Here is a 23,627-nt window from a genome sequence, read left to right on the forward strand (position 1 = left end):
AATGTTTGGGTATAAAAGCTGATGTTTTAAGTTAGTATTGGCATTGCTATTCCGAGACCAGACCTGAGCTGGATAACAACGAGTTCCCAAACAACTGTGAAAACATGCTTGTACCTGTCTCCCTTGAGGTAAGTGATTTATTGACATTTTCAAAGTGAAATTTCACCAAAACTATTTGTATTTAATAGAAGGATTTGAAGATTGCGACAAGAATGTGCGAGAAGAATGGAAAAAGTTGGTGGTGGAGCTTTATAGATGGATTGGACAAGCTCTAAAACCTAAATTGTCTGCCCTTAAACCAATCCAAGTAATTTGTTGTTGTTTTATCCATTTGAACAAATTAATAAAGTATAATTTTTCTGCCAGGTTACTGAATTGGAAGCTGAATTTGAAAGCTGGGCAACGAAAAACCCCAACAAACCCGATTCTTGTGTTCACAACAAGATCTCAAAGCTAAAATGGAAGCTCGAATGACGGAAGGAAATGATGCAAATGAAGGTAACAACATTCTTTTATTGTAAGAGAGTTTAGATAACATTATTATTTGTAGAAGAGGTTGATGGAGCCGAAGCTATTCCGGACATTGATCCTTACGAATTACTGGAACCCGTCGATATTTTATCTCAGTTACCGAAAGATTTCTACGATAAATGTGAAGCCAAAAAATGGCAAGAAAGGAAAGAGGCAGTGGACGTGGTAGAACAATTAGTAGCAAATCCAAAGCTTCAAAATGGAGACTAAGGGGATTTAGTCAGGGCCTTGAAAAAGGTAGTAGATTTCATTGGTTTTGTATATTGTATTGTAATAATGTGTTTTTTCTTTTCAGATCATCGCCAAAGACTCAAATGTAATGGTTATTGCCGTTGCCGGCAAATGCATGACCGGTCTGGCTAACGGATTGAAAAAGAAATTTTCATCCTATGCTTTAGCTTGCATACCAACAATTTTAGAAAAGTTTAAGGAGAAGAAACAGAACGTTGTAACTGCTATGCGTGAGGCAATCGATGCAATCTATCCCAGTGTAAGCGTGCATTACAATAACGTTAAATTAAAACACACCAAATTCATAATTATAATTTGCAGACGACGATTGAAGCTATTCAAGAAGATGTCTTAGCTGGATTAGAGAACAAAAATCCACCGGTCAAAGTTTAAACTGCAGCTTTCTTGGGTCGATGCTTTTCAAAATGTAATGCAACAGTATTAAACAAAAAACTTCTAAAGGCCTATTGTCCAGCTCTGATCAAAACTTTAAACGAGTCGGGTAATATTTCATAAATATCTTCTGTAACTGTTAGAGCTTAAAGAATGTATGTATTTTTCATCACTAGATCCTGGTGTATGCCCTTGGCACGGCTATGAAAGTCGTCGGCGAAAAAGTAATCATGCCTTTCCTTCCAGACTTAGAAGCCATGAAAATGGCAAAAATCAAGGAATGTTGTGAAAAGGCTGTCGTTTGCGGTAAATCTTCTGGTCCAGCTAAACCCAAAGCTGCTGTTGCAAATGATGTAAAGGAAGCTACTGCTAAGCCTGCTGAGGCAGCACAAAAGAAACCTGGGGCTGTCATTAAGAAACCGACACCAGCAGCATCTGGAAGTGGCCCGCCGAAGAAAACTGCAGGAAAACCAGTGGCAAAAAAACCAGTTGGAGCGGGTGCCAAAGTCGAAGAAAAATTGGAAAAAGAGCTTTCACCAGAAGAAGTAGAAGAGAAAGCTGCTGCCATTTTACCTCCGGAAGTCATAACTGGAATTACAGATGCCAATTGGAAGACTAGATTGGGTGCTATGGAGTCTTTGATGCAGGTATTAGATTTGTTTTTCGGTCTTGTTTTAAATTAATTAATTAATTAATATTTTTTTAGACAATCCAAACACTCGATAGAGTTGACATACCTACACCCCGATGTGATATCACATGATATCACCCGGATGTCATTTATTCCATGTCGTTCAACCGCGACGGCTCCCTGCTGGCCACCACCTGCAAGGACAAGCAGTTGCGCATCATCGAGCCGAGAACGGCTCACTTGTGGAAGATGTTGAGCGAGGGCGGAATGGAATTGAAATGGAGTCCTTTCCGTTTCCCCCACTGTCAAATCAGTCGCTCCAATTAGGATATGATTGAAATGCTGACCAAACTAGTCCAGGAGGCTGGACTGAGTAACGTCACCGAACGCAGTTCTGCTAGTCTCTTGTTCACCGTCCGATCCATTTGCGAGTTATACATTTCCGCCGAGCCTGAATACCATCGCGACGCCCTAGAGAAACTCCCTTTCCACGCTGCTGTGGCGTTAGAGAGGAGGAGAACGGCCGCCGGCGTTCAAGTGCTGTCTCTGCTAATGGAAATTAAAAATGTTATCGCTAGATGGCCACATCTTAGACAAGAATCTTAAGATTGACGTTAAAAAAAATATTCGGCAATGCTGTTCAATTACCGAAAATCAAAGAATGATTGTCTAGTGCGACTTTTTAATGGCCGCCCTGTATCACTTCTCACATTTTCTCTATCTCAAGTAACTATTGTAAGTGTTTAAATTATTACGTTGTGGTAATGAGAGAATTCTAAAATATTTTGAAAATGTAGGTTGCTGAAGTACTGGCTACTCAGTCGAACAAAATTCTCACTGCAGCAACAACAAGAGAACTACAATAGCCCAAGCTGGGGGTATGAAAAACCCGTTCATACTCCAGCAACAACCATCCCAGCAACATTATCCACAACATCTTCCTCAACAACCGCAGCCAACACACCCTACCATGCCTCTTGCAGAGTCGCAACAGCCACAAGAACATAAGCAACAACAACAAATTCATCCGCAGCAAATCCAAGAGCAGCCTCCGAAACAGTACCCAGTACCACAACAGGCTGCACAACCCCATTTGTCGGTATACAACCACCAAGAGTTCACCAACGCGATAGCTTCAACGCATTCACACAAAGGAAAAGAAACTGACAAATCTACGTTCCAACCCCAACCAATCGTATCTCAGCAGACAGCGAATAGCCAACCGTTCAATGCGTCCGTTAAAGCAGATCCCATCGCTACGTCGTCCATGAATAATTCCTTACAGCAAAATATTTGGTACGTAATTTCGTGTAATCTTTGGTGGTCTTGTACCTTGTATTAATCATCTTGTTCCATCAGGTTGTCCAGGAATCATATTAGTGGGTGGCCGTCCTATAAAGAAGACTCGGATTCTGACAGTGGAAGAAAAGGAAGTGTAGTTGTGAAACCAGTGGAACCAGTGAAGGAATAAAAGCCAATTGTAGAGGAGAGTAAACCCAAAGTGAAAGTGCGGAAAGAAGACAAAGATAGAGAGACTCCTCGTAAAAGAAAATCCACCGGCGGTTAGGTGACAACACCGAACAACGTCTAACCAGCACTGATGGAAGTCGTCTTTGACGTGCACACCGCAGCCTTCAGCTTTTCTCTTGTAACGGATCTGGTCACGGAAAATATGACTTGTCTCTTGCAATGGTTTGTTGAAAATGAGCCCGTTCCTGCACACCCACTCGTCCGTTTACTCACCAAGTTCTTCGAAGCAGCAATTTTTTGGAATGTAGCGAAATTTACAGCGAAGATTACTGACACACAGCAAAACTTAAGCCACAAAGACCGAGAATTCAATGCATTAGCCGTTGAACTGTGGAGCAAATTTGCGAGTGCTCTGATTGCTAAGAGCCACGTCATTCATTTGCCTAATGCCCACTTGCAATCACTTCTACTTCCTCTTATCTGGTCTCGTATCAAGTCAGACGAGGGCGCTTCCTCCCGTGCTCTAGAATCTTATCAACATGGGCGAAAAAAGATTCTTTAGTCTTAGAAAAAGTTCTGAATCCTCGAGGATTAGAAGAAGTTGATGTCGAGGAATCCACAAACCATTCTGTGCTATCAGCTCTTCGCTCAGAGTTATCTTCGCATTCAAAGGAAATTTCTTCGTGGATCAACCGCTGGACAGCATCTTGGATTAAACTCACTGACATTGCAGAGGTAAAACAATAATTATGCTTAAGTCCTTATTATTCTATTCATCTATATAATTTCCAATGTTTTATTTATAGAATAAGAAGAAATGTACGGATTTGTTCGTGAATTTTCTGTCTATGGTAATCGAGGAGCTGAAAGTAGAGGGGAACCCCGATTCATTGTTGACGCAAGTGAAATCGAGTCTTCAAGGAAACACTCTTTCAAAAGATGCTTCGGACATTCTATCTGGAACATTTGATCATGCGGCTACTGCTTTTAAGACAACAAATGTTCTGAAGTTGCGCAAGCATAATAATATTTGTAAACTGTTTTCAACTCTTGTTCAACGTAACCTTTTCCCGAGAAACAAGCAAAAGCCCAAAGCCCTCGACGATTTTGTTGTCATTCATACATCCCGAAAAGGTATTTACTTCAGTGTTTCATTTCAGTGTTTTTCTTCTTTTAAAAATGAACTTTTTTTTCAGAAAAAGCGTGTGCTGACGGAGCACCAGAAAGAGGTGATGCGATCCAAGAGACGATCGACCTGTGGTGTACCCGCCATGTATAACGACTTATCGCAGAGTAGTCAAACCACAGATTCAATGGATACTCAATCCGTAAGTGAATTCTCAGTTTCTGCTGCTGCTTCCAGTTTATCTGTTCTGAAAGAAGAAGACGCACTTCTTGAACCTCCGGTGATTTTGAAACAAACGGAAGTTTTGAACGAATTGCCCGATAATGGAAACCAAATTATTGGTATGATTATTTTATTTTTCTTTACGCGTGCCCTTACCCTCCTCTAAACCATTTTTCTATTCAAGGTCATGCAAAACAGATGATCCAGCTACTCTTAGTGAAATGTTACAGGTAGATTTGAAGTTAAGAAGCATAGTCAGCGTTCAAGTGGATAAATTGCCATCCAGCCGATCACTTCGTCGATCCTTGCCTTCTTCAGCCACGACGTCCAAATCTCCTTCATCAACAGAAGAGTAAAATCCAATCATAAGTTCAAACATCTTATTCCGTTGTTCTTTTCCAAATAGATGTATGGAAGTATTTTAACGTCCGGGACCAAATTCAAGAAAAAGGGGATATAAAAAGGCTGTTGCTGTTGAGAAAGAAGAAGAATATCGCGTAATTGCAACCACTTTGGAGCCACGAATTGATGAAAGTCATACAAAGAAAATGGATTGGCCGATACTCAACCAACTCGAACTTCCACCTCGTGTTCCAGCTCATCTCATAAAACTTCGCCTCTGGAACCTTCTCCTACAGCTGTTGACAAGCAAGAGGATTATACTCCGCCTCTGGAACTCTCTCCTACTGGAGTTGACAAGCAAGAGGATTCTCCGGCGATCCGCGGAAAGTTCAGTATAATATTCATATTATACTTTTTATGCCGGTATGTCAGCTCAGGTCCTGCCATAGCCCTATTATTGACTGAGTGGTGGAACGATTGGTGGCCATCTAATAGTGGTCGCCATGTTCTCACCACTCTATTAATGACTGGGCGGCGGGATGAAGGGCTGACTGCCGGTCGGACAGTTTGGTATGTCAGCTCAGGTCCTGCCATAGCCCTATTATTGACTGAGTGGTGGAACGATTGGTGGCCATGTAATAGTGTTCGCCATGTTCTCACCACTCTATTAATGACTGGGCGGCGGGATGAAGGGCTGACTGCCGGTCAGACAGTTCGTGGTTGGTATGTCAGCTCAGGTCCTGCCATAGCCCTATTATTGACTGAGTGGTGGAACGATTGGTGGCCATCTAATAGTGGTCGCCATGTTCTCACCACTCTATTAATGACTGGGCGGCGGGATGAATGGCTGACTGCCGGTCGGACAGTTTGGTATGTCAGCTCAGGTCCTGCCATAGCCCTATTATTGACTGAGTGGTGGAACGATTGGTGGCTATGTAATAGTGGTCGCCATGTTCTCACCACTCTATTAATGACTGGGCGGCGGGATGAAGGGCTGACTGCCGGTCAGACAGTTCGTGGTTGGTATGTCAGCTCAGGTCCTGCCATAGCCCTATTATTGACTGAGTGGTGGAACGATTGGTGGCCATCTAATAGTGGTCGCCATGTTCTCACCACTCTATTAATGACTGGGCGGCGGGATGAAGGGCTGACTGCCGGTCGGACAGTTTGGTATGTCAGCTCAGGTCCTGCCATAGCCCTATTATTGACTGAGTGGTGGAACGATTGGTGGCCATGTAATAGTGGTCGCCATGTTCTCACCACTCTATTAATGACTGGGCGGCGGGATTAAGGGCTGACTGCCGGTCAGACAGTTCGTGGTTGGTATGTCAGCTCAGGTCCTGCCATAGCCCTATTATTGACTGAGTGGTGGAACGATTGGTGGCCATCTAATAGTGGTCGCCATGTTCTCACCACTCTATTAATGACTGGGCGGCGGGATGAAGGGCTGACTGCCGGTCGGACAGTTTGGTATGTCAGCTCAGGTCCTGCCATAGCCCTATTATTGACTGAGTGGTGGAACGATTGGTGGCCATGTAATAGTGGTCGCCATGTTCTCACCACTCTATTAATGACTGGGCGGCGGGATGAAGGGCTGACTGCCGGTCAGACAGTTCGTGGTTGGTATGTCAGCTCAGGTCCTGCCATAGCCCTATTATTGACTGAGTGGTGGAACGATTGGTGGCCATGTAATAGTGGTCGCCCTGTTCTCACCACTCTATTAATGACTGGGCGGCTGGATGAAGGGCTGACTGCCGGTCAGACAGTTTGGTGTGTCAGCTCAGGTCCTGCCATAGCCCTATTATTGACTGAGTGGTGGAACGATTGGTGGCCATGTAATAGTGTTCGCCATGTTCTCACCACTCTATTAATGACTGGGCGGCGGGATGAAGGGCTGACTGCCAATTTTGACGTGTCCGAAAATTTGAAAAATTAGTAACCCTGCTGTTTACCTGTTACTAATTTTTTTTAAATTTTTTTAGGCACCTGTCATGAGTCATGCCCGGCGTTTGGAACAATGGCGTTCCGCCTACTCCGTATCAATTCCGTACGACTGCCTCTTCTCTTAACTCTTACTAGTATGTGTTTTTTTATTGTGTGTCTCTTTCTTTATCTTTCTTTCCACCTGTTCTTTTCTATGTGTTTGTCTGTGTTTGGTCGTTTTTTGCTACCCGACGGCATTTGCAGTTGGCACAGTCATTATAAAAGCGACAGTTGCAGTGTGCTGCTCGCCCAGAAATATATATTTTCAATGGCCCTTCTATACTCTATTACTGGTAGTATTCCCTTTATTAATGGTTGTTCTTCTCCGTAGACGTCGTTTAATGTTTAATTCTTATTTATTTTTATTCGAGTGAAACAGACTGTGATTAGTTGCTGGATGCGACAAAAGGTCTTTCGTGCGTCTATTTCTCATTTTGTCAAAGTCGTAGGAAAAAGCACAGAAAAAAAAACAAATAGATGTTTAGTGAGTGTGTGTGTCTGTGTGACTCATCTCGTTTGAATTTCCCACAAATTTAACCGGTGGGGGGGAATGGTGGCAGGTTGTATATTTCGCATCTGGGCTTTTTCCTTCTTTTACGTCACAACAGAAGGTATAAATAAAAAAAAACTGCTCCTTTGCTAATGTAAAAATGTAAACTCTTTTAATGTAACGCTTCTTTATTATATTATCGCGCTTATCGTTATTGATAAATGATGGATATTTATTTTGCCAGGTTGTAACACATTTTACATGTATAATATTTAGTTGTTATGATTTCTCCAGGCGCCTTTTTTTCACATTTTCGGTGACAAAGAAGTAGGCAAGATTGGCACTGTATTCCACCATCCTCCTTCTTGCTTTCCTTCTTGCAATGACAGTGGAAAGTGTTGATCTGTTTCTTCGTTTCAACTGTAAGTAAAAAGTATTTAAAATGGAATTATTCGTTTTCAGTTGAAATTATTACCCATTTGTAGGACTGACGCCCATGCATCTTCATCAAACAACTTCCGGAATTCTTCCAACTTTTACTCAGGATTTTGGACTGCACTGCTGACTTGCGCAGGCATCTGAAAGACCATCTCTTCAGTTACAATGAGCTTCGAAAGAAGTATTTCTTCGGCTTTTTCCCGTCCGATAAACCAAGTCAGGAATACTGCAATAAAAAAAATAATTATTGCGTGTTGGTGAGTAAAAGGAATCAATGATTTTACTTAGTTTTTGATCTGCCTTTTTTTTTCGAATGGCTTAGGCTTTAGCGGTCTGGTTCCTTTCGGTCGCCCAGCTCGAGTATCGAGTCGGTGTTGGGGAGCATAAGCATCAAGTCGTCTTCTACACTTGGTATTTTTTGCGCCCGGGTCTCATCAGAACTACTTTGCTGGTCATCTGCAGCTTCTGATGGAGGTTCTATTGGGCCATAAGAGTTGTCCAAGTTGATTGATGACATTCGGGCGTCTGTATCTGCCGTAGCTCGAACTACTGGATCTGCCGGAGCTTGAACGACCGGATCTGCCGGAGCTCGAACGACTGGAACTGACGGAGCTTGAACGACTGGAGCTGCCGGAGCTCGAACTACTGGATCTGCCGGAGCTTGAACGACTGGAGCTGCCGGAGCTTGAACGACCGGATCTGCCGGAGCTCGAACAACTGGAGCTGCCGAAGCATGAACGACCGGATCCGCCGGAGCTCGAACGACCGGATCTGCTGGAGCTCGAACGACTGGATCTGCCGGAGTTTTATATTAGGTAAAATTTAAATATTTAACTGTTAAAAAGATCTCATACCCCCAATTATTAGATGTATAGGCTCATTCCGTCGGATGCATGACTTGACCTGTTCCAGTACTTGGAGGTATCCCTCGAAGGCAGGCAAGGGTTTATTTTGAAGTTCGTTAGCCAAGCTTTTGGCTAATTGAAGTGCTCTGCTGTACATGTCTTCTCGAGTGACCTGATCTCGATTTCTTCGTTGTTGAATTACGACCGGTGACCAAGCTTCGGGGTGTTCGTCTTGTGAATCCTCGTCCTAAACATAAACAGAAACGAAGTTATTAAAGGTAATAAGATAATTAACATTTTCGTATGTTATGTTCGTTCTGTATGTTTCATGTACTACCAGGTAACTTGTATCCAATTCATCTTCCAATGAAGTAGGTTCGATTGAACTACAAAGCGTACGATTACGTCCTCTACCATACGGATTCCACCTTGGCTGTGATGCTATTTGAATTATTATCAATTTAGATTAAATTATATCAAATAAATTGAAATGATTTACCTCTAAAAACAGTTTTCATAATAGCGGAAATTTGACTTCCGATGAATTGCGAGTCCCAGGGATTACTGCGGTTTGAAAGGAAATTGTAGAGTTCTTTCCCACTAACCCTGTGGAAATTTGGGATCACGTAGGCAGCGTTCCTATTCAACGATACTCCGACAAAAATAAAAAACAGTTTTTCCAGGCAGATTCCCATGGCAATCCATTCTTCTAAGAACTCAATCTGTGAAATGAATTTTTGGTTATTTTTTTTTTTGAGGACTACACCACTATCTATGACAATACAAACAGCCTTAACTAGAAAAAACAAATTATTTTTGAATTACCAAATGTTTTGGATAGCATGGTAGTGCATCTGGATGGTTCGCTGCAATAACAAAAATTGTTGAAGAGTTTCGAATAGTGGTACACACGAGTGCAGTCAAGGCTGCGTATGGTATGCGAGACCTTGAATTCTTGTCCTCTTTGGCGTCAGAAGTCATGTTTTTGAAGGAGGTTGCTGCTGTAGAAATTGCAGTCAACCTCGAAGAAAAGATTATCGACGGCTCAAGAAAGGTGCTATAGCAAAATGAAAATAGGTAATTAAGTAAATAAAATATCTCAGAGATGTAATAGACGCAGTAACTAACCTGAGTTTATGAGCACAAATTTCTTCGGTTTCCTTTAATGCGCTCTCTGTAATGTAGCCTTTGCCACTAAGTCGCGCAAGAACAAACATATAAGTTCTTTCAAGGGTTGGCCATTTATACTCTGGTGGAATCGGTTCTATTGGACGTTTTTCTCATGATCAGGGAGACACAGAGCTCGAATAATATTGCTATGAATGATATCTTTCGGACACCCGTTCCCACAGTAGAAATATTGTGGTCTTCCTTCTTCATCTAAAAAATATAAGAACCGATTCTAATTTTTACAATCTTTAATCAATAAAGGATAAATATATCACACACAGACAAAATTGGATTGCTCTAAAAAACGGCCTTCACAATCGACTATAATGAGAAGAAGAAGAAAAGAGAGTGACGCGCATCTTTTCTCCCATGTCTTTGACGGGTAGACAATGGAAGCCCAACAGTGGATATTCTTTGCGACAAACGACATTAAATTAAAAGCGAATCGCCATTTTTATTTGTTGGTAAACAGAAAATGGCGTGTGTAATCCGCAAGAATGATGTAATTACTGAAAAGACCATGAAGAGGACCCATTCACTTTTTTTTTAGTTTCGGTTCTTTCCTAATTTTGTCGACGTAATTTACGATTGGTATAATATCTGTCGCCGATATTTTTATTGCGTGTGTAGCGAGGCGCAGATCCTCCGACGCTACCGACGCGAGAGCAAAACCGGAGGCTATATAGTGAAAGTGATGTAATAAGCTTTGAGATCTAGGTAAAACGTCGTCTTCATTTTTCAACAAAAACAGCCGGACCCATATAATCGCTCGTTTATTTCTCCATAAATTTTTCTTCCATCCACAAATCCATCACACCGGGGCGAAGTAAGGCGAAATTTAAATATTGAAAAGGTGATGAATCATTTTCTTTTTTGAAGTTTCAATGAAAAGGAAAACACGACGAGCAAGGTTACACGGATGATGTCATCGCCGCGACTGATTTGTCCATCATAAACAACGGGTATTGATGGAGATGTGCATCGTCATTATTTCGTGCTGTCGATTTTCGGCTCAGCGTAAAATATGAATCGTCTTTTATACAACCGACCGTGAAATTTTCCACCTTTTTTTCAAGCATTTATTGAAGATTTGAAAGTAGAACAACCTTCAGATTGTGAATAGAGTCGACAGATCAAATAGATGCGGCCCATGTTCCGGTTGAATTACCATTCGATGAGATGGAATTAAGTCGTTAACTGACCGCCAAATCGTTTACCATTTGAAAGATGACACGACAAAAATAAAAACCGATTCAAATAACAATTTGCTCCCATTCTAATCCCTGACACAATCCCACTCCAACAACGAGCGTCGATCTAGCACTAGCTAGAATAGTAACAAAACAAAATGGCGCGGCTGAAAAAAAAGAAAAACACACGAGAGCGTGGACTGGACATGCGGTCATCAGCACAGATCTTCAAGCAATTGGAGTCACCGACCAGAGGGTGAATGTTAGACATCCTTCCCCCCCCCCATTTTTCAGAAAAACGAAACACATTTTCAATAAGAAAAAGATGACGTCACATACCCAAGTCCTTGCTGGCCTTTTGCCCTGGCAAAACAATTCGACAAAATTTGCACTGGCGAAGATTTTCAAATTTGTGCCAATCTTCGATTTCTTTTGTTGAAGGCACAGTATTTATGGGTTGGTCATCATAGTATCCTGGCAAGGCTGATATTTCAACTACCCCAAGTTGCCTTTCAAGTAGTTCTATTTCATCTCCTAATTCATCTAAATATAATTAAAGGTAATATTTTTCTATTAAAAAAATGTATATGAATAATTCTAGAACAAGTAATTAATCTATACAAATTGAAATATCGAACTGAAATTAAACTAAATTTACCTAAAACAGCATTTACACCGGCCATTTCACCTAAATATATCACTCAACGATAGTAAACTGAGAGAACTAGAAGTGAGAACAGCAAAGAAGTGTAAACAACATTTTTTTGAAAGCCTATTTTTTGGAGGTTGTAGGGAGTCTAAGTCATTAGCGCCATCTTGGAGTCACCTTCATACTTAGTTTCGTTTTCAGTCACCATTTTTAGGTCTAGCCAGGTCTAGCCGTCTAGCCAACGTTTGTCTAAAGTTGTTGTGATTTTTGAGTTTTTTGCTGTTTTGGAAGGCACTGAAGCATTGGATAACTATACTCTGCACCTACCCTTGGAGCTTACCAGAGAGGCATTAGAACCAGTGATCAGGTTTGTTAGTTTTTAAATAACTTTTTCCCTATAAAATTAAGTATCGAAAGTGTAATGTTTCTGTTTTTTGTGCAGGTTCGTGTATACAGGTCAACTTGATATTGGTGAAGGCTCAGTTCCAACCCTAGTGTCAACTGCCCAATTTCTTGACATGCCTCTCCTTGAACAGTTACTTCAGACTCATGCTCTTTAGTTCATATTATACCCAGTTAGAGCTAATTATTCAGTATCACCAGCAGCAAAGAAAATGAACGGGGCAACACCAAGAGAAGAGCTTCTACCCGCAGGGCCTAGTCGAATAGATCTTGAGGTAAAAATTGTAACCTTTAAAGCAGATTTTTCAACCTTATGTTTGTTTGTTTACACTTTAGGTTGGAGATTCTGCTTGTGAGTTTGGATCTCTTCCTAAACTGTCAGAGTTATTAATGGATACCCCATCCACTCCAATGAATCCACCATTATTGCCTTTGGTACGAAAAGGTAGCAATACTCCTGTGGTCAAACGAGATCTTAAGAAGGCAGAAAAAACATTTGATGAACTGAAGAAGACAATCACGCCTTCTGCGATTCGCCGACCAATCACCAATACTGGATGCACAAAACCACCCGAGGCCCAAAGGTTACGAGAAGAGGATATTGAAAGTTTCAAGGAATTGCTCGCCGAACAAAAGAGAAGGACAGAAATGGCAGCCGAACAGGGAGAACCCTGGTAGCACACTTACATCCATCGTCTATCATATAGATGTCTTAATGTCTAAATCAAATCTGATCTATCTGCAACCTAAATTGGATATCACATGGATACTCAATTTACTACGGCCTTATGCTATCTTCGTATAGATGTCCTATAGATCTACGTTTCTTATACGAACACGGACATCCATTTGTGTCTAGAAATTAGACGCTTAACAGACAGACGTAACATGACGTCTATGAGATGTCCAAATTATCTGTCCACAGGATAGATGAGGAAGACAAGGACTTTACATTTTCATAATTTTAACTGCTAGTATTAATTTAAAGCCGTTGAACAAAACACAGTTAAAAAGTAATATAGAGTGGTGTAGTGGGTAGAGCACTGGAGTACCACTCCAAAGAACGTGGTTTCGCGCCCATCGAGAAACGTTTCTTTTTTTCTTTTTGCTTAAATTTAAGTCTTTTGAAGACGGCTGTAAGCCGTACCCATTTGGATGTCTTACAGCGCGACATTAGTATAGACATAGGCAATCCTATGGACGTCGGGTTAAGACATCTCACTCGGCTGCAAAAGATGGGCGACGTACATCCTATAGATAGAGGCGTGCTACCAGGGAAGACACAACGGCAACTTACGATGCTGCTGCTGATATTGGCTTGGACAATTGGGGAGAAGAAAACGAGGATGAAGAAGTAGATTCCCTTAACGAAGTATAATGTTTTTATTGCTTCAAAGGTTTGTTTTTTGACGAGTTGATTTAAATGTTGCTTCTTGTTTAGGGATGTAAAGATGACTCCCTCAAAGGGCAACACAAATCTATCTTGAAAACGGAGGCTTTTATCACCAGCAGTAGAAGGAAAGCGAGTCCACTTCATGGTGAATGAAGAATCTGGTGCTAATGCATCAGTTATGGACACATCTATTATAGAAGAAGAAGTTGACAATGAAGAAAGAAATATGGAACAACTGATGGCTGCAGCAGAATCTGCTGGTGGAGCTGCCTCAGCTTCACCAGATAAAGATTCATCTACTATAACGATTTTTAACGAAAATTCCGAGGTTTGTTTACAAAAATGTTTTCTGGTTCGTACCGATTAAAAAGCATAAATCTTTTTTTTAAGGTTTTACTTCGTGAGGTGGTGTCTAGTAATACATCGTCTTCTACATCGTCTAATACAAGCCTTCGATACTGCGTCAACATAATGCAGCCGCTGCGGGAGGAAGGAAAAGTGGAGCTTCGGGTTTGGGTTCGAGTGGTGCTATTGCAGTTAATAAACGCGTTTCGCCTTTTGACAACGTGACTGGTCCATGGATCTGCTATGATTGTCTGCAAACTACTGAAGACGGTCAAAGTGCAGCTCTGAGCCTCAAAACTTATTTTAAGTATCGGTGTCATCTGATCCAAACTCATGGTTTCAAATCCGATTCTCAGGTATGTAACCTATTCTCACCTTGTTTTAATATTTTATTCGCATATAAACATATTCTCCTTGCTAAACGAAATAGGCATGCGAATATTGTGGCCACCGAGCCGTAAAGCGCAATCATATGTTGTTTCATTTGTTTACTGTTCATGGAGTTCCACCGCCGGCTCACACTAAATTCCCGCAATGTGAAGAGTGCGACTATGTGGCCCTAACAGCCTTTTTCATGCGCAAACATTTACAAAAACATCAGGAACGTTCAGAAAATCAGTGCAGAGTTTGTAGCGAGCCTTTTGTTTCTCAGCAGGTCCGTTTGTATTTATTTTTGACTTAACCACTTTTCTTTTTTCTAAAAAATGTCTTTATTTTCAGAACCTGCAACATCACCTTCATGGCACTGGCCATTTATGTGGCCACGTGCGTAATAATCCCTGTCCTGCCGAAGGATGTAATCGTGAGTTTGATCGTGGTATGAATCTTAAGGCGCATATCAGGACTTGCCATAAAGATTTGGCCAAACAAATGGACGAAGACGGTTGGCCGGTAAGGTTAGAGGCTTCTGTAGTGCCAGACAGTGTTCACGAACCAGTCGTAGAAGAAGATGATGGTCAAATGGGGCAAGAAGTGTTGTTAGAGGCGCAATCTGTGGAGCAGAATGAGGCTGGGGAGATGACGTGGGTAACCACTAGAGACCAAGTAGTGCAACTAGCCCATCCCATAGTCTCCAATAAGGAAAACAATGGTCCGGGCAACAACGAAATCATTACCATGTTCCAGCATGGCAAAAAAAACCGGCTGCTCAGCAACAGCAGCATCATTACCCGAGCAATTTCAACATGCCACCTCAGCAGCAACAACATCCGCAGTACACGGCGACGATGGCCGTGATGTCAGCGCCGATGCCACAACAACCCGCGCCACCCATGTCAAAGAAACAGTCGCCTCTCTTGAATACACAGACGGTCGACCAGCAGCAACAACAGATTCAACACCAACAAGACCAGCAGCAACAACAGCAGAACATGATGAATTATCCGATGCAGAACAATCGCCCGGCCGACATGAATCAACAGCCGCAAATGATGCCGACAAGTCTAGCACCTAACCACTTCCAACAGACTGACATGAACTACTCATTACACGTTATGCAACAACTACCTCCTCAACAGCAGCAGCAACAACAATCACAATCTCAGCAGCAGCAACAACAACTCTTGAACCAGGTGACGACCACGGACAAAACCATTCCTGGCACTAACGTTCATCCGCATTACATCGTTAAACGAGTAAAAGGCCGGATAAGAATTCCGACAGTAACGCAACCAATTGATCTCACATTTTTCAAAAAACGCAAACGTAACCCATTTTTGCTGTTAACTTATTACAGCTGCATCGATTAAAAAAAAAAATTTTATTTCTTTCAGGTATTAGAAATAGTTACTGGTGCAAAATATGCAAGAAAATGTTTCGCTCGCCATATTCACACTTTCGACGTCATTCAAGTACGATTCTTACGTACGATTTTTGTAAATGCAGCAATAACAATTTTTTTTAATAGTCATGGCAGAATTTATCTGTTGTCATTGTGGTAAAAAATTCAGAAATGTGACACATTTAAGACGTCATAAAGCTTACGTACTTTTGGATATCGTTCTATTAACATTAACTTAATTCTCCCTCTCTCTTCATTGACTAATTCTCCCTCTTCTCCCCGTTCTTCCCTCAAATAAGTCTAGAGTCATGCTGCGTTGCCAGATAAATCGGCTAAATAAAACAGATGTGAAAGAGCCCTATAGTGCCTTCACAATACTTTTCTAATGAATTCAACCTGTTCTCACTCAAGACTTCCTATATGTTGTATTTCAACATATAGGAAAATATTTCAACAATTCATTTCAACATATATATTAAGATAGAAAAGCAAGCTTATCAGCTCGCCGCGAAGGGATAGTCGTAAGCCAGTTGCAAACTGTCTTAAATGACAAAATCAGGACCTATTGTTAAGTCGGACTTATTCACGATTCACTCTTTACTTCACAGACTTTTTGGTCTTAAAACGGGATTTTTCTGTCACAGTTCAATATCCTTGCAAGTTATTTACGTTTGGTTTGCTCAACTCATATTTTCCAATTTTTACAAATAAAGTTCAATAATTGAATTGAAAAATAACCATCTTTTAGTCAAATAAATACAAAACATCCATGCAAATCTGGTTGTTGAGTCAAGGTTGGGTCATCAATTATTGCGTTATCACGACGATGCTATGGACATCTGGTGGTGATTAATTTTTACCTAAATTGAAAAAGTTGTAGTCGCAACCTCCAGATGTCACTAGTCGTTAATCAATTATTTTAACAGTTTTTCATTAATTACGGGAGAACTAATTAAGTAAATAAAATTATTTTTGTTCTGGTCGCACCGCATATTTTTTGTGTAATTTTTAAGACCAAAAAGTCCAAAATCTGTCGTAAAACTCCCGAGCTATGGTGCGGGACATACATACATACATACATACATACAAAGTGACATGGTTTTTATTTTTCTGCGTATGCGATTAAGATAGAAAAGCAAGCTTATCAGCTCGCCGCGAAGGGATAGTCGTAAGCCAGTTGAAAACTGTCTTAAATGACAAATTCAGGGCCTATTGTTAAGTCGGACTTATTCACAATTCAAACTTTTCTTCACAGACTTTTTTGTTTTAAAACGGGATTTTTCCGTCACAGTTAATATCCTTGCAAGTTATTTACGTTTAGTTTGCTCAACTCATATTTTCCAATTTTTACAAATAAAGTTCAATAATTGAATTTAAAAATACCCATCTTTTAGTCAAATAACTGTAAAACATAAATGCAAATCTGGTTGTTGCGTCATGGTTGGGACGTCAAAGATTGCGTCATCACGACGATACTATGGACATCTGGTGGTGAGTTATTTTGACCTGCAACCGCCAGATGTCACTAGTCGTTAATCAGTTATTTTAACAGTTTTTCATTAATTACGGGGGAACTAATTAAGTAAATGGAATTATTTTTGTTCTGGTCGCACCGCATATTTTTTGTGTAATTTTTAAGACCAAAAAGTCCGAAATCTGTCGTAAAACGCCCGAGTTATGGAGCGGGACATACATACATACATACATACATACAAAGTGACATGGATTTTAATTTTCTGCGTATGCGATTATTAGCTTCGCCCTTCGGGCTCGCAATTAGCTTCGCCCTTCGGGCTCGCAATAAGGCCTTTACATTCCACTATCCTTTGATCTCAAGGACAGAGCAATAGATCCCTGGTCGGTTCACGGCTGTGTTGGCTTCCCTATCCCGGTTTCAGGGTAAACGTATCCCCGATTTACAGACATTTTAGGGCGGAGCTTGTCAGAAGTTGTGAAGTGGAAAAATGAAACAGCGCCATCTAGTGATAAGACGTTGACTTTCTAATACTACTTTCGGCGGCCATTTTTGTGTAATATGTGAATACGTTCGCCATCATCGTGTATTACGTGAATGAAGCCTAACCATAATTTCTGTAAAAATGGTTGGCAGATGTGCTGTTCCTGGTTGTAAATCAACATATTTCAAAGGAAATCAAAAAGAAAACGAGGATACCCTGTTTGCAATTCCTAAAACTTCATTATCAAAATGGCGAGAACTAATTCCATGTAGTAATTTGACGAGCACATATTTGCTCCCGTCATTTTAACGAAGGTGACTTTCAAACAGGGATTGAAATTTTGAACGTGTTCCATCCTTACAAACGGTGGACTCTTAATGCTGGAGCAATGCCCTGGAAACCAACATTTTCTGTTAAATGGTAGTAATATTGTATGTTCTGTACAATCTGTAATGCAAAGAAACCGAACCATTTTCATTTTAGATACATCTAGTCAACAAGTAATGCAAAATGTTGATGTTTTCAAATGGAGAAATAACGTAAGTGGTATTTTTACATATGTTTATTTTGTTTAATAAGATAGAAAAGCAAGCTTATCAGCTCGCCGCGAAGGGATAGTCGTAAGCCAGTTGAAAACTGTCTTAAATGACAAAATCAGGACCTATTGTTAAGTCGGACTTATTCACAATTCACACTTTTCTTCACAGACTTTTTGGTTTCAAAACGGGATTTTTCTGTCACAGTCCAATATCCTTGAAAGTTATTTACGTTTAGTTTGCTCAACTCATATGTTCCTATTTTTACAAATAAAGCTCAATAATTGAATTTAAAAATAACCATCTTTTAGTCAAATAACTGTAAAACTTAAATGCATATCTGGTTGTTGCGTCATGGTTGGGCCATCAAAGATTGCGCCATCACGGCGATGCTATAGACATCTGGTGGTGATTTATTTTGATCTAAAATGAAAAAGTTGTAGTCGCAACCGCCAGATGTCACTAGTCGTTAATCAATTATTTTAACAGTTTTTCATTAATTACGGGAGAACTAATCAAGAAAATGGAATTATTTTTGTTCTGGTCGCACCGCATATTTTTTGTGTAATTTCCAAGACCAAAAAGTCTGAAATCTGTCGTAAAACGGCCGAGTTATGGAGCGGGACATACATACATACATACAAAGTGACATGGTTTTTATTTTTCTGCGTATGCGATTATTAGCTTCGCCCTTCGGGCTCGCAATTAATTCTTAGATAACAGAAATCATATAATTTAAAGCATCACATGATCAATATGGTGTACTCCCCTATTATAAGATAGAAAAGCAAGCTTATCAGCTCGCCGCGAAGGGATAATCGTAAGCCAGTTGAAAACTGTCTTAAATGACAAATTCAGGGCCTATTGTTAACTCGGACTTATTCACAATTCACACTTTTCTTCACAGACTTTTTGGTCTTAAAACGGGATTTTTCTGTCACAGTTCAATATCCTTGCAAGTTATTTTGCTTAACTCTTATTTTCCAATTTTTACACATAAAGTTCAATAATTGAATTTATAAATAACCATCTTTTAGTCAAATAACTGCAAAACATAAATGCAAATCTGGTTGTTGCGTCATGGTTGGGACATCAATGATTGCGTCATCACGGCGATGCTATGGACATCTGGTGGTGATTAATTTTGACCCAAATTGAAAAAGTTGTAGTCGCCACCGCAAGATGTCACTAGTCGTTAATCAATTATTTTAACAGTTTTTCATTAATTACGGGAGAACTAATCAAGTAAATGAAATTATTTTTGTTCTGGTCGCACCGCATATTTTTTCTCTAATTTTTAAGACCAAAAAGTCTGAAATGTGTCGTAAAAAGCCCGAGCTATATAGCGTTACATACATACATACATACAGACAAAGTGACATGGCTTTTTTTTTCTGCGTATGCGATTATTAGCTTCGCCCTTCGGGCTCGCAATAACTTCTTAAGTGAGGGCATGGACGTTCGCACTCGTAATTCGCCCCCATACATTTTGATATAACTTCATTTGTAATCGAATAACACTCATGTTAGTTTTATTTTCGTAAATGTTAGTATTTTTCGCAAGTTGTTCAATTATTTTTAACATAATTTGCGTTTATTTTTAAATGTTATAGTCAGTTTTTCTGACTGACACACAGCAGAAAGTACCGAAGTAGACCATTGGCTCACATGCTGATGCAATCGCAGCAGCTTATTTGATTGGACTGCATACGGTGTGCCCAAAAATAAGGTTTATTTAACTTTAAAAATAAGTTTAAAAGTTAAACAATAAAGAACAATATTCAAAATTAATAACCTTTCCGAAAATAAAAATAACATTGGCGTAATTCAGTCATATATGTACGAGTAATAAGTATATAAATGGTAACGATTAACATTAATTGTGTGGAAGCCAGTAGGTGAGTTGGATAAGGCGTCGCAGGGTGCTCGGGGGGCACCTCGGGATCCGAGTTCGAACCTCCTGGTGAGTGTAAAATGCAGAAGTGTAGCTCGTCAATGGAATGGATGGTCGTTGGCTTCTTCGGAAGCGAACGAGGGTGCTCTAGTATCTGTGGAACTATTGCATACGAATCATGGCTCAAAACATACATACAATGTCCGGTATCCGCGGTATATTGCATCATATGTGATAGTCTCCTAGTTGATCAATGGAATCCATGGTAATCCTTGGTCATACTGGCAGCGTTAGGATGGCCGGAACGTAGTTCCAGCCGAGTTGAATCGGATGTTGATGATTGCTAACTTTGATTGGGAGATTCTTCGGAATCCCATTATCGTCTACGTAGGCGATACTAGCGAACACCTCTTGCATTTTCTTCCCCTTTTATTTCTATTCTATAATTAAATTTTTACACACCCGGGGTGTTACATAAGGGACTTAAGTATTGTCCGCTAAAATGAAATAATGTTAATGCAAAAAATGACGCGTTAAGATTATTTTTTTGCAGTTAATTTTCTGCAGTTTAGCTGAACGTTTTCAACAGGTGATGTGCCAGCAAAAGAGAACATAACAGGTATATAGGCTCTTCCTACAGCATATTGGTAGACAGATGGACTGCGTTAGTGGAAATCCATGCAGCAAAGCAATGCAATGCAGAGACGTTACTAGCTACACAGGTATGGCCTATAGACTAATGGAGCACTAATTTTTTTGTTTTTTCTAATTTCTTTTTCTAATTTAGACTAATTTTCTAATTTCTCTATATCGCATCCAGATACTGTATGTCCGAGCCCCACATATTACATGATGGGCCGGACCGACCAGCGACACAACACCCAGGACATACGTCGTCGTCGCATGTGCAGCCACCTGTATTTATTTGGCTCAAGCACACTCGCTTCACCATGTTATGAACAATGGGTGCAGCCTTGGTTGCATTCTATTTGTGCGTTATGTAGTCTGCTCTTCTGCTTAGTGTGTAGTAGTAGATCCGCGAGCTCAGTATATACATATCAACCCTTTAGACGCATATCCGGTTTGAGTTTGCCGGCCATTTCGTCCACTCGACAATAAAGGCCTATATTATAGAGATAGACACTACACGGCTGCGCATGTTATCCATCAATAGCCTATATACACTATACTATTCAGCGGTTGACGTTAGAGAATCTCGGGACTATATAGTCGTTGCTGATACAACACAGTCATCGACCTTTTATTTCTAATTTTCTTTTCGCGATAGGATCTCTCTGATGGGCAGACGTCGCTTACATTTGCTTTCACTTCATTTGACGGGCACGGCCTTGATGTAAAAAGTCCGAGATACAGACCGATACAACAGGCCGAAGACTAAGCACACGGATGAAACAAACAAACAAAATAAAAACAATCAACCTAAATAAAGAATTAGTATATAATAAAAAAATGATTCAGTAAAAGCTTCTTGTTTTGTTCGGATTGTCAGTCTTTTTTTTTTTTTTTTTTTTTAATTATTATTATAATGGAACTATTTGGTTTATATTCAAGCTCTCAGCATAGTCATATGCCATTTTTATTCTGAGTAGGCTATTTACCTGCCAAACAGCATGGAGTGGAGAGCATGCACAGCAGCGGTAACATACTTAATTTCCAGTATGTTAGTAGGTTAAAAGTACTGAATTTGTCAAGTAGGGCTTTTTTCATACTTAATTTGGAAAATTTCCTACTTGAAATATTTTTAACGTACTTACAACTCATTTTCATACTTGCAAGCACTATCTTTTTTAAATATCAAGTAGTTTAGGGAGTTGTAAGTATGTTCAACTATTTGTAAGTATTGTAAATTTGTAAGTATATTGGACGAACATACTTATACCTATTTTTCATACTTATTTTCGTCGTATACATACTCAAACAGCTAATAAGATACTTGTACTTTGTAGGCCTACTTGTACTTTTGCTCACTTTTGAAATTTGATTGAGCTTAGCCTATATATATCGACTACTGGATTCAACTTGTTAGTCGACGAGGCTAGTGATCCCACGTCCATTGAAGATGTGGTTGTTGCTAGTAGTAACACAACTGATGGCGTCAGGGCTGGTCTTGAACAATCATCAGCTGAAGATAGGCATGATTTTGATCACGAACAACAACCCCAACATTTTGGCCAGCAAAATTTGGTTCCTGCTGCTCATCGTGAAATTGAATCCCTCCTTTTCACTCATGGTGCTGCGTTTAGTGAATTTGAATGGGAGGCTGGCTTGCTATCTTATGTTGCGACAAAGATATTTCCTGACCTACGAGGCCCTGCTCTTTGTTTCTCAGTCCATCCATGAGCATTATTCAAGAAATATGGCCATCGTTCAGGTAGAACTCTAGAATACATGTAAACTACTTGTTTAAGGAATATAACTCCTTTTTTTTCATTAATTGTAGGAATAATTTGCTTCCCTATTTATATCTACTGAAGGAACTGGTAGTACCGAGTTTAAAGCAGCTTTCCTGTAAATCATTTTTGTGAAAAAAAATGAATAAGGGCACATGCTCGCCGCTTTAGGAGAGAAAATTGAATATAATGTTTGGACATAAAAATCTCTAAGTCCTAAACCCCCCCCCCCCCCGTTGATTCATAACGGTTATTTAATTAGTTAAATCATGTCAAGAATGGCACAGCGGATCAGCATCTAACTGTGATGCGAGAGACCCGTGTCTGATTCCTACAGAAGGCTTTTCTTTTATTCAAGTAAGTATGTTGGAGGCACATACTTACATGCTTACTCGTTACTTACAAAATGTAAGTATGAAAAAACTATTTAAGTATGTTAAGCTCGTAAGTAGTTTCGTCTTGTAAGTAATCCTGGCCCACTAAAGTATGTTAAGGTAAGTATTCTACCGCTGCTGTGTGGAAATTGGAAAGCTGCAACACCAAAGTTGACATGACGATAACCACACTTTTGTAATTTTATTTTCAACATTTTTGTTGATTATAGTTTCGTGCATCCACGTCCGAAAAAGTGATCGTTCCGTTTTTCTTTCATATTTTATCGCTCTCATTTTTGAAACTTGTAAACGAAAACGAAAGTCAAGCAGACGACACTAATATTCTAATTAGTTTAAGATATCGATCGAATTTGCGTTCCTACTTTCTAGTTCCTAGTCTTCCTACTGAATACTGAATGGATTGGATAGTGAATTTTTCTAACTTTCTACTCTTTGTAAATTCAGTTGAGAATATTTCTGTCAATTTCATTTCGATATGCTCAAACATAAGACGGATTTCTTTGTAGCTATATTATGATGCGTTCATGCGTAATAGAAAAGCGAAGGAACTGAGAAGGGGGTGGGGTGTATTATTTGCTGGGTAAATCAAACAATATGAGCCCTGAATGTCAGAAATGTGTATCGCATTGTGAAACTGCGTCTTTTGCGCCAAAAGGCCTGAGTACGACTTGAAAATATTATTATTTCCTTGGTTAAATTGAAGCAAAAAAAGATACATACGTTCAATTGTCTATGTATAAGGATGCAAGGATAGAATGGCAGAGGGAAATGACGCGATAGTATCGTGTCACGACCTTCATTT

General features: G+C 40.0%; 1 protein-coding gene and 2 long non-coding RNA genes across 13 annotated transcripts; all 3 read left to right on the plus strand.

The window, feature by feature from the left end:
• Positions 1–42: 42 nt before the first annotated feature.
• On the plus strand, positions 43–9,210 carry LOC124195484. 11 transcript variants are annotated; one of them, XR_006875224.1, is made up of 21 exons: positions 52–128; positions 189–307; positions 367–498; positions 551–768; positions 827–1,021; positions 1,084–1,264; positions 1,332–1,802; positions 1,862–2,521; positions 2,584–3,082; positions 3,146–3,991; positions 4,063–4,390; positions 4,453–4,723; positions 4,789–4,956; positions 5,011–5,338; positions 6,929–7,024; positions 7,714–7,841; positions 7,905–8,114; positions 8,180–8,331; positions 8,398–8,672; positions 8,733–8,980; positions 9,043–9,210. It is a non-coding gene; the product is annotated as an uncharacterized LOC124195484 (long non-coding RNA). The 11 variants fall into 11 exon arrangements; XR_006875221.1 differs by having other exon boundaries at positions 43–128; positions 4,789–5,338; XR_006875218.1 differs by having other exon boundaries at positions 4,789–5,369; positions 8,725–8,980.
• A 3,100-nt stretch (positions 9,211–12,310) lies between these two features.
• LOC124196168 lies at positions 12,311–12,791 on the plus strand. Its single transcript, XM_046590982.1, has 2 exons — positions 12,311–12,388; positions 12,450–12,791. The coding sequence occupies exons 1-2, from the start codon at positions 12,326–12,328 to the stop codon at positions 12,789–12,791; spliced, it is 405 nt and encodes a 134-aa protein (XP_046446938.1). The 5' UTR covers positions 12,311–12,325.
• A 4,916-nt stretch (positions 12,792–17,707) lies between these two features.
• LOC124195455 lies at positions 17,708–18,128 on the plus strand. The gene is made up of 3 exons (XR_006875198.1): positions 17,708–17,857; positions 17,919–18,009; positions 18,073–18,128. It is a non-coding gene; the product is annotated as an uncharacterized LOC124195455 (long non-coding RNA).
• Positions 18,129–23,627: the final 5,499 nt, after the last annotated feature.

This window comes from Daphnia pulex, chromosome 6, assembly GCF_021134715.1.
Source record: "Daphnia pulex isolate KAP4 chromosome 6, ASM2113471v1".
In the NCBI taxonomy this organism is placed as follows: Eukaryota; Metazoa; Arthropoda; class Branchiopoda; order Diplostraca; family Daphniidae; genus Daphnia; species Daphnia pulex.